The sequence below is a fragment of the Gadus morhua genome, chromosome 18 (assembly GCF_902167405.1).
Source record: "Gadus morhua chromosome 18, gadMor3.0, whole genome shotgun sequence".
NCBI lineage: Eukaryota > Metazoa > Chordata > Actinopteri > Gadiformes > Gadidae > Gadus > Gadus morhua.
In genome coordinates, this window is record NC_044065.1 from 2,854,713 (window position 1) to 2,869,625 (window position 14,913).

General features: G+C 45.3%; 1 protein-coding gene across 1 annotated transcript in view; it reads right to left on the reverse strand.

Annotated features, from left to right (window-relative positions):
- tanc2b (tetratricopeptide repeat, ankyrin repeat and coiled-coil containing 2b) overlaps window positions 1-14,913 on the reverse strand; it is a gene marked incomplete in the record, with an annotated part of 130,887 nt that overhangs the window by 97,450 nt on the left and 18,524 nt on the right. The window contains 1 exon segment of the mRNA XM_030339719.1: window positions 4,491-4,595. Coding sequence (XP_030195579.1) covers window positions 4,491-4,557 — 67 coding nt within the window.

The window sequence follows — 14,913 nt, forward strand, 5'->3', positions numbered from 1 at the left end:
CTTGACTTCAAAGCCAAATAATTACGACTGGACTCATTTCAACAGCCGAGGGGACAGATAAAAGAAATACCCTGGACGCCCGTGGATAAAACACTGCTTCTGCCAAGGAATCACAGTGACAGGGATTCAGCTTTGCAGCGGCCTCTGTCTGCAATAAGCTGATAAGTCAGGAAAGATACAACCAGTCATTGGGCCAACCTTGGGAGGTAGTGAGAGCGCTCTCTCTCTCTGTGTGTGTGTGTGTGTGTGTGTGTGTGTGTGTGTGTGTGTGTGTGTGTGTGTGTGTGTGTGTGTGTGTGTGTGTGTGTGTGTGTGTAACCATGGTCTAGTTGAGGACACAGCATTCATTTGAAGTAGACCCCCTACAAAGTGACAGCAGAAGATATAAAAGCACTGGAGGATTCTCTTCTGTAAGCTAGTTCAAACCCGCCCACACAAACAGCGGAAAGCAAACAGGGATGAGGGCGTGGCCCTGTATCTGCTAACAGCAGGTTCTCTAAGGTCCGGAAAGCCTGCGCCTCTAACTGGAGGACAACACACAAAAATAAAAAAGGATTTAAATTTTTTTTTTAAAAAAAGTTTTTTGATTAATTTCACGAAAATACAGCGTCATCGTGGGTAAACAAGTCTGAAGCCCAACGCCCATGTTGGGTCAGCTGGGAAAAAAAAAAACACACACACACACACACACACACACACACAGGTATGTCAGAATGCGTGTGTGGGAAGACAGACATTTCCAGAGTGGGAATACATACATTCCCACTCTGTGTTGCTTCGCTTGGTTAAAAACAAGACGATTCCACTCAGTTGTTTGGGTCACGCCACCCTGGCGGAGGGGAAGTTGGCACTGGGCTTCGTGCTTCAGGGTGTCAGAACCTCAGCCGCAGTCGCTCTGGGAGACACGGCTCCTCAGATTCGTTCAGTAGCGAGCGCCCGCAGAAAGGGCACCGTGAACGGCGCCGTCCATCACAGCGTCCTTGAGCCCGAGTGACAGTGAGGGATAGTGAGCGACAGCACGCACGGGAACAACCATTGTTTGTTTTTTCAACCTCCACACACGCACGCACGCACGCACGCACACACCGTTCCTCGTTCTGCTCGTATTTCATCAGGCTTATGTTTTCACAGTTTCTCTAATGCAATTGTATTTTCTCAAATTCAAATATTCCGAGACTATGAGGGATGAATACAAAACTAAACTTTCAAGAGTCAATCCGATGTGTGTATTGAAAGGAACAGTTCTCTTCATCACAAACAAGACGAATATGTACACCAACTCAAAGCTGTGATAAAATTCCAATAGGTTTTTATTTATTTAAACATTTCATGGACTACATTCTTACTTTCTTCTTTATCTTCAGGGCCATATTGCTGAAATTGGTAGCGTTGCCTTTTTTAATAATAGGTTCAAATTCCAATAAGCTACGAAACATTTTGATACAAGTTGTGCTTAAGCGGTCAAATCACAGTAAGCTTGTTGTAGGCCAGTACTCCTGGTCGTCTTAGGGCTAGGGTTGTTAATTTCAGTTTAAGGACTAATAGGATAAGGATTAATATTAATAAGTATGTTTGTGGCCGAGGATGACAAAATAATGACACATGATGTAGAAAAATGGAAACGTCCAGCTAAGTGCTGTTACCGTAATAGCAATCAAGTGATGGAGGAATTGTGCTGCGTAATGTATTCGACTACGCCTTTTTTTCAAAGAACGCTGCTCTCGCCCCCACCCCCACCCTCCTCCAACCGTCCACTCTGCAGGAAACGCTACCATATGTCAGACTCACCTTGTTGGAACAGGGGGAGAGTCGAGGTTATTATGCGCTGATATGGTTACGCGCTGACGTATTAAATCAAAGCACGGAACGGGGTCCGCTTCCCTTGTCAGGGCACTGTATAGGGTTGACTCAAACCACAGTGACACAGTCTTAAATTGATAATAAAGAGCAGAGACTAATGACTCTTTAGGGTTATGTCTGTTCTGTATGTGGAGGTTGAGACACGCCCACTGCTAAGCGGTGAAATACACCCCTCCACGAGTAAGCCCTTTGTAATGAAGCAACGCATCGCCGTTCATTATCATCATTTTACCACGGTGAAGGTGTTCCAAAGCCTCCGATATGGATTTCTTACACCCGCCACCGTCTAAATGAGTCAAAGCGGAGGGGATGTGGGGGTACGTTTTTAGCTTTTTCGTTCGCATCGCCAGCTCTGGGCAGATTTAAGACGCAGAAGCCACATCAAGATTAATTCATACCACCAGTAAGCCAATGTGGTAGCTGGAGCACATCCCTCATTTTGCCCATTCTCACACTGCTTGTAATAAAGGCAGCAGTCTGTAGGGAGGCTGAACAGGAGAGCGGGGTTGTGTGGGGAGGTGGCTATATCTGCTGTCAAAAGGCAATAAACCAGAAACATATTCCATTTGAATGAGCGCTATTCTGCACCTTTCCACACTGAGTGGTAATAAGCAGGCCCAAGGGTTGCTCTGGACGTGGGCTCTCCAGTCACATTAAAGGTTCCCCCCACGTTCGGCTAAATGGGAGCATTTGGAGGGTTTTCAGTCACAGAAGCACATGTATTGTACGCTATACCAACAAATGCGATCCATTCGCTCTCGGAAGACAAGGTTGCTTTTTTTGCGGTGTAGCCTGTAAAGACATATTTTACACACCTGAATAAGGTGTGAGCATCAAGCTGTTACACAGTAGGACGAGTTTGCCATCTGCTATAGCTAGCGACATTAGCAATCATTAGCACTGCGGAGCCCTGTTGGTTGAGCAATGCTGTGTGATACTGCTAGCTCGATTATATAATGTTATTAAGTTAGCCCCATGAGGCGGCATGTGGATCAGGAGGTGGAGCGAGTTGGCTGGGAAACGGAAGGCTGCTAGTTTGAATCCACAGCTCCACTGGCTGATTGTCAAGGTGTCCCTGAGCAAGACACTCAACATCTGCATCAGACGAGCTGGCGGTTGCCTTGAAACGTTTGATGCCGTCGGTGTGCGGATGCGTCTATAAATAGTTGAACGGAAGGCAATAGCTGTGAAGAGTTTTTTGGCCTCTGTTTAGAAAAGCGCTATATAAGTGCAATCCATTTACTATTTACAATCGCAAGGCCAAGATGCTAATGCTATTTTTTTTTATACATAATACAGATATGGAAACACATCAGTTATTTTTCATTTTTCGTATTAGGTTCGTTCTTCACTTGTCAAGGCAACGTAAATGTGTTTTTCCCAAGCCAATGAATGAATCATCCATTTTGTTTGTGCAAGAAAGCGACAGAGTGTGAGATTGAAAAATAAAAAACACTAACAATACTGTTATGGAATTTTCCACATGCAGAGGCCTATAAGTGCTCGCCATTTTGGTTTCAATCGCTGGTTCCCTTTGCTAGAAAGCTTCCTCAAACCTTGGTGTCCACCTAGGTGCACACATTCTGTACGGGGATCGACCTAGCCTTCCCCAGACCCCAGGCTGACTCCCTTTTGCAAAGGTAGAGATAAACCAAACCAAACATCCATATTCATGATATCAGTAACAAGATAAGCTCTATATCCGCAAAGTGCATTGGATATCGCATAGAAATCCAAATAAAGCAGCTTTAATCCAGGATGTCAACAATAATTGTATGTGCGCTTAAAGCCTAACATAGTGCGATGATTTGATATGAATGCAAAGGCATCAGTGAAGCATTAAAACAACGGAAGTAGTTGCCAAATGAAACGCTTGGTGAACCATCTTCAGGACTCACGTTTCACCAGCATTTCAAATGATGTAATGAGTAGCTTCAGGTTAGTCATGCTCTGAGAGTAGACTGGTATTTTCAACCGCAGGAATGTAGCATTTAGCAACACGTCAGGTTGGTTTAATCAATAGCATGTGACGCTATTACTTTACCAGGCAGCAGCCAGGAACCATTATTAAAAAACAAACAAAATCGACATCCACCAACAGTACATCTACTGCATCTTCTCACTGCTTTCCAATATATACCGACTTAAACAACAAAGGATCAAAACTTACTAGACAATACTGTTTCCCTGCTTGAAACAATCCAATGTTCCCGTTAAAAAATAAAACGGAAGAGCCCGGTCATTGACATCATTGGTCCAGGATGTGCACTATCCATTTGTCCGATATTGAAAAAACGGACTCTATGGTCCAACTCTATGGTCCAAGCAGTTTCGAAAAAGGTTGTTGCGGAACAAAAAAACAAGGTAATATTTAAAAATATAGCGAGTGCAGCGCCCCTTTAAACAAAAGCAACCAGCCACTGAAGACCGGGTTCTCGACCAGCAGGGGCGTCAGGGTTTACTGCTGGAGATTTATTTAAAAAAAGTAGTGCAGCACAGTGGCAAAGTTAGAACGACAACCTCACAGCAAGAAGGTCATGGTTTCGAAACCCCAGGACCTACAAAGCACAAACCCCTGAAAAGTTGATCATCGGCAGAAAATATCCAATTATCAGTACGATCGGACTCACCACTGCCCCGACTCTTGCGGTTGGCCTTGCCCCCTGTCAGCAGCATCTTCAAGCTGTTCCTGAACATGGTAGCAGCAGACTCCCCAGACCACCCTATAGAGAAACCTGTGGAGAACAGAGAAAACAAACATGTGTGAGTGGGGTGAGGGGGTTTCAGCGCATTGTGCGGCTGCAAAAACAGCCTTTCAGCGCAGAACAGCACATCAACATGCCTGGCTTTACATAGACCAAAGATAATGGCTCCCACACCTCCCCTTCTAACTGTGATGAGAGGCGAATTCTTCCCGAACACATAAGTTAAGGTTAACACGCTCACAGAAAGGTAAGCAGTGATATGGGAGCACGCTACACACATCGTTCCATCTTAGAACCGAAGGAAGATTGTCAGCGGTGAGTTTACGATATTTTAACTCAGCACTGACTGGTCTTCCACCCTTCACAGATTGTTATTTATTTTGTATACAGGCTGGGCCGGATGTGTACTTAAGCGTTACTCAAAAATGGTCAGACTAAGAATTGGAAATCAATGTGACAATCGAGAGGGATGCATATTAAGGAGTTTTGACAAACTGGGCAAGGGGAACGGAGATTGCAACTAACGACAAAGGATTAACAAGCTAATTTGCCATCTTATTCGATCTTGGAGAGTATCCATACTTAGTATTGGACAGGGCTGAATGGATCAATAGATATTAAAAGACTTCCACAACAGAAAGGTTCACCCAAACAATTATTCAATTCCAAATATGCTATTTCACACACACACACACACACACACACACACACACACACCACCCCACCCCTCTGGACGATATGTGCTGTTGTGTGCGATGGTGGCCAGCAGATGTTGTGACTCAGCCAGACAGAATCTGAGGAGTGGCCACTTGACCCAGACTACAACAACATAACCTTAACAGAGGCAAAAACTCCAACCCCCCCCTGTCTCCTTTTGTTTTGTCTTGCGGGAACACAAGGGGAGGAGAAAACGTTCTTGCCGCAGGAACGTTAGACCGTGTTACACACCGGAGGACGCCAGAGGCGGCGGCGTCCACACCGAGCCGCCCAAGGGCCAACTGATGTCACGCTCTGCTGGGCGGGCCCGGAGCCACGCCCTGACACCCGGAGCCACGCCCTGACACCCGGGGCCACCCCCTGACACCCGGGGCCACGCCCTGACACCCGGAGCCACGCCCAGACACCCGGAGCCACGCCCTGACACCTTGAGCCACGCCCTGACACCCGGAGCCACGCCCAGACACCCGGAGCCACGCCCAGACACCCGGAGCCACGCCTTGACACGCCGGGACCCCTTACAGGACCTCAAATGTTCCACCTCACAATTTACAATATATATGTAATCCATGTAAAATGGACATTATACCTTCGGATACGTTACCCTCATTGCATAATTGACGTCATATTTTAAGGTTTATCTTCTTGTATTAAGCGTCAAAAATGCAGCGGTCAAATAGATGTCTTAGGGAGATGGGATTATGGAATGTAAACAGCACTCTGATTGGCTTAGGTTATAGCCAATGAGGCGCAATGAATCAGCAGCGTTAGGAGAGTAGAGTTAGGTTAGACATCACAATTTGGCCATGATATGACAATTAGGCTATGAGATTAACGATATGCTACAGCAGAACCAGAATCTGCACAAACCGAGGAAAGCAGAGACATTTTGATCAAACCTGCTCTACGGAACGGTCTCATTACATCCATTAGGCCTACGTTTGTTGAAAATGTAGATTTTCTGGGGTGTACTTTCAAAATCATTATAATCCAAAATGACCGCACTAAAAAATATTATGTACTTTGGGATTATTCCTACAATCTGTAGATGTTGCATGGACGCCAAGCCCACCATACCACCATGTGTTCTGGCATGTAGACTGACATGTTTATTTGTGAATGAAACATTAGTACCATCATAATGCAAAAAGTGCCAGTGAATACACCCTATTGTGAACCACAGAAAGGGAGTTGTGCAGAGCGTATTTTGTTAGTTATTCGTGAGTGAACTTGGACAATGAATTTAGTATATTACAAAATATACCCATTCAGAATCAGTAGTAGAGGGATCATTGGTGATAAATAAAACATCCGTGACCTTATTTGCTATGCAGCACAGCTTGGTCCAGAGACGCCATGATGGTTAACGCTAAATAAAGGATGAGTCTGTCCAAGGTGCTTCTATAAAATAAGAGTCTGAAAATGATTGGCCAAAATGATTAGAATTCTTGGTTCACACTGCATTCCTTTTATTGGACCTTTATTACAACAGGAAGTCTAAATGATGTGAGATACTCCAATACAAGCTCATACTTACAAATAAGCCCTTGAAAATATTGGACAGAATTACCCAAGATGAACAGCTAAAAGACAAACAAGATATTATACAACGCTCTCACACACACACACACACACACACACACACACACACACACACACACACACTTTCTTGGCAGTGCAAATTGAATTAAAGATTGAAGTCAACGCAACAAGGAAGCCATCAATTCCCTGGATGTCAATTTGGGCTCCAACAGCTCATTTTAAATATTATGTATAGTAGAGTGGCCTCCAGAATTGTATTATTTTTGTATAAATATGATGAATATCTATGCTTCAAAATGTCATGAAATATTACCTGCCCCGTCTATCATTTGCTAAGCCAGCACTGTGGCACGGCTTGATTGATGCCTTATAAAACATCAGTCTCATTTGAAGCACAGCCAACACGTTACAGTTAGTTATATTTATAGTAAACCACAGGGAGTATTACAGTTTTAAGTTGAACAATACAGGTTAAATAGTGACTCCAATAGGTTGATATACGGACCCCAAAACTTACCCTGCACAACAACTGACATCGACAAGCAGCTTTCAAGAATCATAAAAACTCAAGTTAAAAACATTCAGGTGATTTCAATGATTCATAGAATCTATATTTCACGAATGAAGGCCTTCCCAAAGAGGGAGGCAATGCGAAGCCACAGATTCCCCTCCAATGCAAGTCATCAGCTCATTGATATGGAGCGGGCGTCTTCACGGGGCCACCTCTGGGGACTGGTAGGACATGCCAACGTACTCAAAAGGTCACGTTCATTGACATGCACGCTCATAAAAAAAAAAAAAAAAGGAAACACGACTGGGGGGGCCGTGAGGCACCCGGATACACACGGGTTCTCGCGTGTCCTCCGACGCGCTACACCTCAAAGCACAAATCAACGTGAGCCCTGAGCGTCAGCCACGGTTTAAATCTCGCCTGCCATTTTCCACAGGGCGTCTCCTCCGAGCCGTCTGGAACCACCTGACCCAGCCCCCCGCCGTGCGTGTCAGAGCTCTGATGAAAGCCCCCGACACACGGGGGATGATATATAGAGGAGGACCTTGGCGTCCCGTCCCATAAATCTGATATTATATGCATGGAAATGCGCTTGCGGGGCAAGGCTAAAGCAGTTTACTAACTGGCAGAGCAGAAAATGGGGAAAGATACCGCTGTCTGTTTCAAAAGGGAGGCAATCAATGTTTGAAATCTAAGACGACGAGATACTGAGTAGGTAAGTGTGTACCGCGTGGCACGCACACACACACGCACACACACACACACACACCAATATCCCAGCTAAAGCAATGGTTCATCCGAGGGTGTATAAGCCAATGCAGCTCTCTCATTCCCACTCTCTCTGACCCTCTGTACCCGCAGTGTGTGTGAAGGAGAGCCAAGAAGCAGCATGCTTCTCCGAGATAATGTGCATAAGCAGATGACGACCATCTCAGGCTATTCAAGGGGCACATTATAACGCAGCTCCGGCGTGCCTTAGAACGCGCACTTGAAAACACACAATTGAACCACTTGTGCAGAATGGCAAGGAACAACAGATTAAACGTCATTTAGAATGAGGGTCTTGTTAGTGGCTCTTGAGGATGACATTAAATGGCATTCATGTGGCATTGAGCGTCTTGCTGGTGTTTTACAGGGACTTTTTAGATGGACCAGGTACTTAGGGCTTGACAAGAGGGCAAGGAGTCGGATTTGTTCCTTCAGGACTTGAATGGAATTCTGCACAGTAACAAAAGTATGCACCTTAGCTCTATGGATGCACCAATGTATGGGCTATCCCTTTAGATCGTCCATCAACGCTCAAAATATGTTAACTCCGGATCAGTCGATGACGTGTAACGTTGTCCCATGTTTGAGTACCAGGTGATTTTGCCATGTTCTACTTTGTTAAATGCTGTTAGTATATGTTGACACCACCGCGGATAATGTATGTCTGCAGTCTGCTAGACAATACATTCCAGAGTTGAGGTGATTTCAGCCCATTTATTACAGAAGACCTCATTATAGCTTTTGTAATCTGGCCTAATTGAAATGTTTAAGTCACTGCAGAGAATAACTACCCATACATCATCTTTAATATTCGTAAAACATGAAAAGAATCCAGCAGAGAGCCAGCAGGTGCAGCATTAGTCTTCTTCGGTAGAAAACCCAAGCTACAATGTGCAGCTCTGTGACCCTCCATTAATTACAAAGCTTATTTATAAATCAATAAAAATCCCTTTAAATGGGTCTGGGGATGGCAAAGGCCAGTGTTATCCAATGAGATTGATCTCATCTTTCTCCTGGCCAACCAATTAAACTCTGTCTCAGAGGAAACCGTGCAGACATAGCTATAGAATTACACATGCTACTACGCCCACATACACGCACACATCCCCCTGAGAGTGTTCTTATTGTAATTACCTTGATCGCAGATGTTAGGGAAGGTCAGAAAAAAGGGTATAGCAGAGTTCTACATTTCATCTCAAAACGAACATGAAATCCATCTTCTTACACAATCAGACAGCGTGAGTTTTGAGTTTAAGATTGTTGGCCTGAGCCTCAGGAAACACCAACACTCACAGGAAAACAATATGTAATGGTGAATCCATTTCGGATGAACCCCTTGCAGTAGGGAAGATGATAATATGCATTGCACTAGGAAAAGCATGGAAGGTACCTGTATTGTTATGACCAAGTCTGTGTAGACTGAAGATGTGGGTAGGACATAGTCGGAAGTGTGTGCTCAGGGTCCCAGCCAACTTCAATGTAAAACATTGAGGTTGGTTGGGGAGCAGCATTGTTTTTCCTGTTTACTCTGAGGAAGCTCTACAATATTAACCAAGTCATCCATAATGCATTGATTTCTGTAGCTTATGTTTATAGACTGTATGTGGCAAGGGCTGCTCAGAATACCAGGGAGAACATCCGAGGGTCTAGGAGACGAAGGGAGGGAGCGCAGTCCTGCTTATCAAAAAGCCAGAATGATCTGAAGATGTACCGATTCCTCAGAGGAGGAAGGCAAAATACACAGGTGAGGCGCGCACACACACACACACACACACACACACAGTCACACACACACACACGGCAGCAAAACAAAGAGTATCATCACAGCCCTCTCTCCCCCAAGTTTGCTGCCGGACACTGTGCAGCGTTGCTGGGGCATAAATCAGACTTCCATCTCCAGAGTGCGGACGGCCTGGGAAACCGGGCTTCCATAAATCACCCTCGTATCAATAAGGGGAAGTGTCTTCCCCGGGCCGGCAAGGTGAGGGGTGTAACTGGTCGACTCACGGCCCACTTAATGCTGGACGGAACAGAGGTCCGTGCATCCCACCGGGAACAGATTACTTATTCATCTACATTAATGTCACACCCTGCTCGCCAAGTCGGCGAGCAGGGGGGGGGGGGGGAGCTACTGATGTCTGCATCAGGGTGTTTGATCAGTCACCAATTAGACCGACGTGGTTATGAATGAAGTTAAGACGGGGCTTTCTGCAGAGGCAACCCAACCCTCATTGCTCTGGGTGAGTCGGTGTGGAGGAAGCTGTCTGTAGTGGTTGTTGCCAGAGCAAGGTGGAATGGCATAGGTTCGAAATGTAAATATAAACCGAAAAAAACTGAACTTGAGCAACGTTTGTGTTACCCGATCTCTTGAGACCAGTGTGATCAATCTCTGGACATCTGTTTATTGATGGAATGGTTTAACACCAATAGGCTCAAAAGCATATCATATCTAACACATGACATGCTAAAATGTGTTAACCTGCCATATCATCAGTAGTCTAACTCCATGTCAGCAGTGTACATCAGGCCCTGGTTCAGGTGCCAAGATGTAAACAAAAAGGCAATACATCTCACGAGAGCATAAAGACTCCAAAAGTAAGTAGGACCAGCATGCCCGTCTCCGAGGGCCTGCTGGCATCCTTCATTTCTGCAAGGACATTTTTGTTCTAACTGCTTGTGCTGGTTCCAGCTTCCTGCGGCCAAATCTATAGCACTGTGGCTACGAGGAGATGATCGTTAAGCTACATCGCTTGCTTGAGAATGAATAATGCCTCCAGCGTAGCGAGAGAAGAGATGGAGCGGCCGCAGTGCTCCTGCTAGCTACCCACGCCAACAGGCTTCAAGCATAGCATAGCATAGCCCAGTGAGTTACGATCTGCTTTGGCTGTGTCAGGGCCCTGTGGGGAAACAGAAGGCCTCCTACATGGAGCCGGGAGGATGCAGTTACCGTTACCCGAAATCCACACGCAGGCACGCACGTATACACGTACACGCAAGCACGCACACACACACGCTCACATACACACGTACACACATGGGCACGCACGTACATACACACATGGGCACACGCGTACGTACACACAGAGGCGCGTGCACACACACACCCCCCCCCCCACACACACACACACACTTAACTGGTTTAAGTCTGTCACCCGCTCTGCCTCTCTGACATAATGTTATTCAAGGGAACCTCGCCGAAATAACACGTCCGCCACAGTCCAAGAAGAAACATAAAATGGAAAGTAATTGATTGTTTCCCGCCCGCCGTCGCTTCCCCCACCATGCTGCAAACTCTAAACCGTCTGAATGTTTGTTTCAAATTATGCCAGGGAATTAGCCAATAACGTGAGCCAGGTAGCCAGGTTTAGACGAGGGGAAATGAATAATTCCAATAAGGACAGAAAAACATTCACACGCTTCGGGCTAAATACGTTAAAGGTGTTTGAAAGTTCCCTCGCAGTGCATGCAGTGTCTCTCCCACGCCTCATTCTGATGCCGGGGCTGGAGGAATGGCAGAGACCGCAATTGTCGTTGATTAATGGAGAAGCATTTTCCCCTGGCAGACATCAAAGTGACGGCAGCAGCAGCACCTGATTTTAATTTGTTGTGCGTGTGCGACATTAGTCTCTCTTCGTCTTTGTTTGGATGCCGCTGTGAATAATAAAGAGCCGGAGACGGCGCTCCATGTGGAACATAAACCACGCCACGCTGAAGAGCCGGCTCAACAAAGGGAAAACCAGGAAACGCAAACCGCACCGCACTTTCACTATCGGTTTGAGGAGGAATCGCCGGAATCGACTGATTTTGTTAATTTGTTGACTTTTAATCGATTGTCACTGTGTCACGTTTCCATGTTTGTTTTTGGACAGCCCCGTAGAGGAGATCTCTATTGTCAGTGTGTCATAGAATAAATGCCTACAGGGGGGCCTGCTGTAAATGCATCTTGTTATTTCGGGAATAAAACGGTCTCTTGTGTATTTATATCATTGATAGACAGAACAAGGTGACTTGGGGAGTGTGCAGGTGTCAGCTTTAATGCCGCCATCTACTAGAAATCATTAGTTGCTGCCTTGAAGCGTGGAAAGGCAACAGAAACTGAAGGAAGCGCGAGAACGTTATCTACATATTGTCAGATATCTACTGTCTAGTGTTATAATAAGCATACAACATTCAAGTTCATATCACAAAATGGATGTTCCAAAAATAAAGGGAAACTGCTGTACACTATCAAGATTTTCATTTTAGCAATTCTGGATAATACCAATTTTCTCTTCAAGACTTAAATATTCACCTCGTTACCGCGGGTGAAAACAGGCCAAAGCAGATACAGATAAAATAATTTGTCAGCTGCCGCCACCAGTCCATTTACCCTTCCACTTCTTCGTGCTGCCAATTCAAATTAGACCTTCACCTACCGGCCATTTAAATGGACGGCTGAAGTCACTGCATAGACTCCGTGAGCAAAACAGATGGGGTCATATTATTCTGATTATCTAAATGTAATGTAACTTCTGGCCTTTCATCTGCCATCCCAATATACGGTCCTTTGCACGTCAATCAAGGAGACTCTGCGGTGCACACAAGGTTTTGCATAAATCCTGTCAAAAGGCCCCATCTTGTATCTCCCCAGTACCCAGCCCCTTGTTCAAACAAATGGGCCGCGGCTTTAGGAAAAACTCATGGCCTCATGTTTGACGAATGGCTTAGACGTGCAAATAGAGTCGTGACATGGCAAGACAAGGTCATTGTGCAGAATGCTATTAGTGGCAGGTAATCAACCTTGGTGCGAGCAAATTTGCATTGAGATTGAGGCAGTTAAAAAGCTGCCGATGACTCTGAGCCCAGCCAGGGGTTTCAATTAAAACCTTAAAACGTAATAGATGGGGATTCAGAGGCATCATCTCCCCTCCTTTTGGGAAGATCTTTAGCACGGTTTGGGGCCCTCATTTCTATTGTAGAGAGTAGAGAATGAAACAGGCAAAGGTTTGTTCTCGGGTTCAATTCCAAGGGCTATAATTGAGGGTGAATGGATGAAAATCTTTCAGTGGTTGGAGGAAAAAAAAAATCTGTTTCTGGTAATCCTTCCATCTTGGATGGGCCCAGCTGCCATTCATTCAAGGGGCCACTGTCTGGGTGCCTGAATGAAAGTCCACACATATCCCTCATGGTTCAGCCGCCATACTCTGTCAGGGCGAGGTTTGGCCCCCCGACACCTCCAGCCAGACCCTATCCGGCTGCCTTAACTGGGCGACTTTGTAGAGCACAACCCTTTGGCCAAACTCCTGTCAAATTAACCCCTGCAAGCTTTCATTTTATGTCCACAAGTACTGCCCAGTTAGACTCATTTGTCTATCGTGCCCGGCAACATGTCTGCGGCCTGTACGGAGCTTGTAGTGATTTTACGTCTCTGGATATAAGAGTCTGAAATAGCGATGGGCTCTCCTGCTTGGGGGTAATGCATATTGAGCGCGACTGACAGGTCTATAGACTCACCGTGGGCTCTTCAGAGCCAAAAGGTTTCTGGTTTTCATTACAAATCGGTAGAGCGTAGCAAATGCGGCTTGCTTTAAACTAATAATCAAAACATTTAGGTGGGAAAGAATTATGTTCATATGATCATGTATAAAGTTATCGTGAAAGTGTGCCAACATTGAAAAATCAGTTTCAATATAACTATAAAGATACAGCTTGCGATTTAGTGAGAACACCACACCAAACGTGCTACCTCCTTGTCAACAGTTACTCAGTGGAGGTGTTAAAATACGGGGAGACTTTCGAAAGAACGTCTCAGGGGGCTGCTTCTCCAACTTTCCGGCAAGAACCAAAAGGCTGGCGGGAACGGGGCCATCAAAGATTCAGGGGGCATAGATTTAAAACCGCAGGAACCAAAAAAATTCTCAGATCAATGAGAAACCCGAGTCCAACAAAGCAGCTGGAAATAGAAACTACTTAAAGATCACAAATGGTGACAATAAGTCAGAAGGGCAAATGTAATGACTTTTGGTGCGGACCAAATGAGTTTCTGCCCACACCTCGACCACCTGGTGCGCGTCAAAGACGGAGAAAAACAGATCCAATGTCAGAGGCGATTGTTTACAATAGTTGGGTTTCCTATTCCGACAACATCTGGGGAAATAACGTCATGCATTATGCCAACATGGCCGGGAGCGGGATTTTGTTAAAGGTAGGTCACGTTGTGTGAGGCATGAGGATAGTGAATGTCGAATACATTTGTCCAGCCTTGTTGCATTATTTACACCGCCACCATCATATATACGCTCACCCAGAACTTTTGCTAAAATCTGAATAAATCCAGTAAATATAGGCCTAGGATTTACATTTTTCATGTGGAAATAATAACTAATATTAAATTGTTAATGCGGGTGACAAGGTGACTGCAAGTTAATTAATCGTTTATTTTCCTTTCCTTCTGTTTTCATTGTTTCCTCACCTTGCTTTCAGGCATTTTGGGAGCCAACACCAAGACCTGTCCTCCAGGTCATAGAATACCTGAGGATGTCAGCTCCTTGTGCATACATAACATGCAACACACTCCAACAATCATACATTTGAGTAACAGACAATTCGCCAATAAGGCCCTCTTTCGAGTATGATCGGCTGCCATTTTCAACAGGATCAAGAGACTGGAGAGTGGGATGTGTTGACATATTTCATCCATTTACTCCTCAGGAAAGCTAATGCAGCTCGCAAGAGTGGTAATCCTGGCAACGTGGTGTGATGATGAACCCAATCGTATTAAGCGTAAATATGGGGGGGAAAACAGGATAAAAACATCTAGCCTGTAAACCT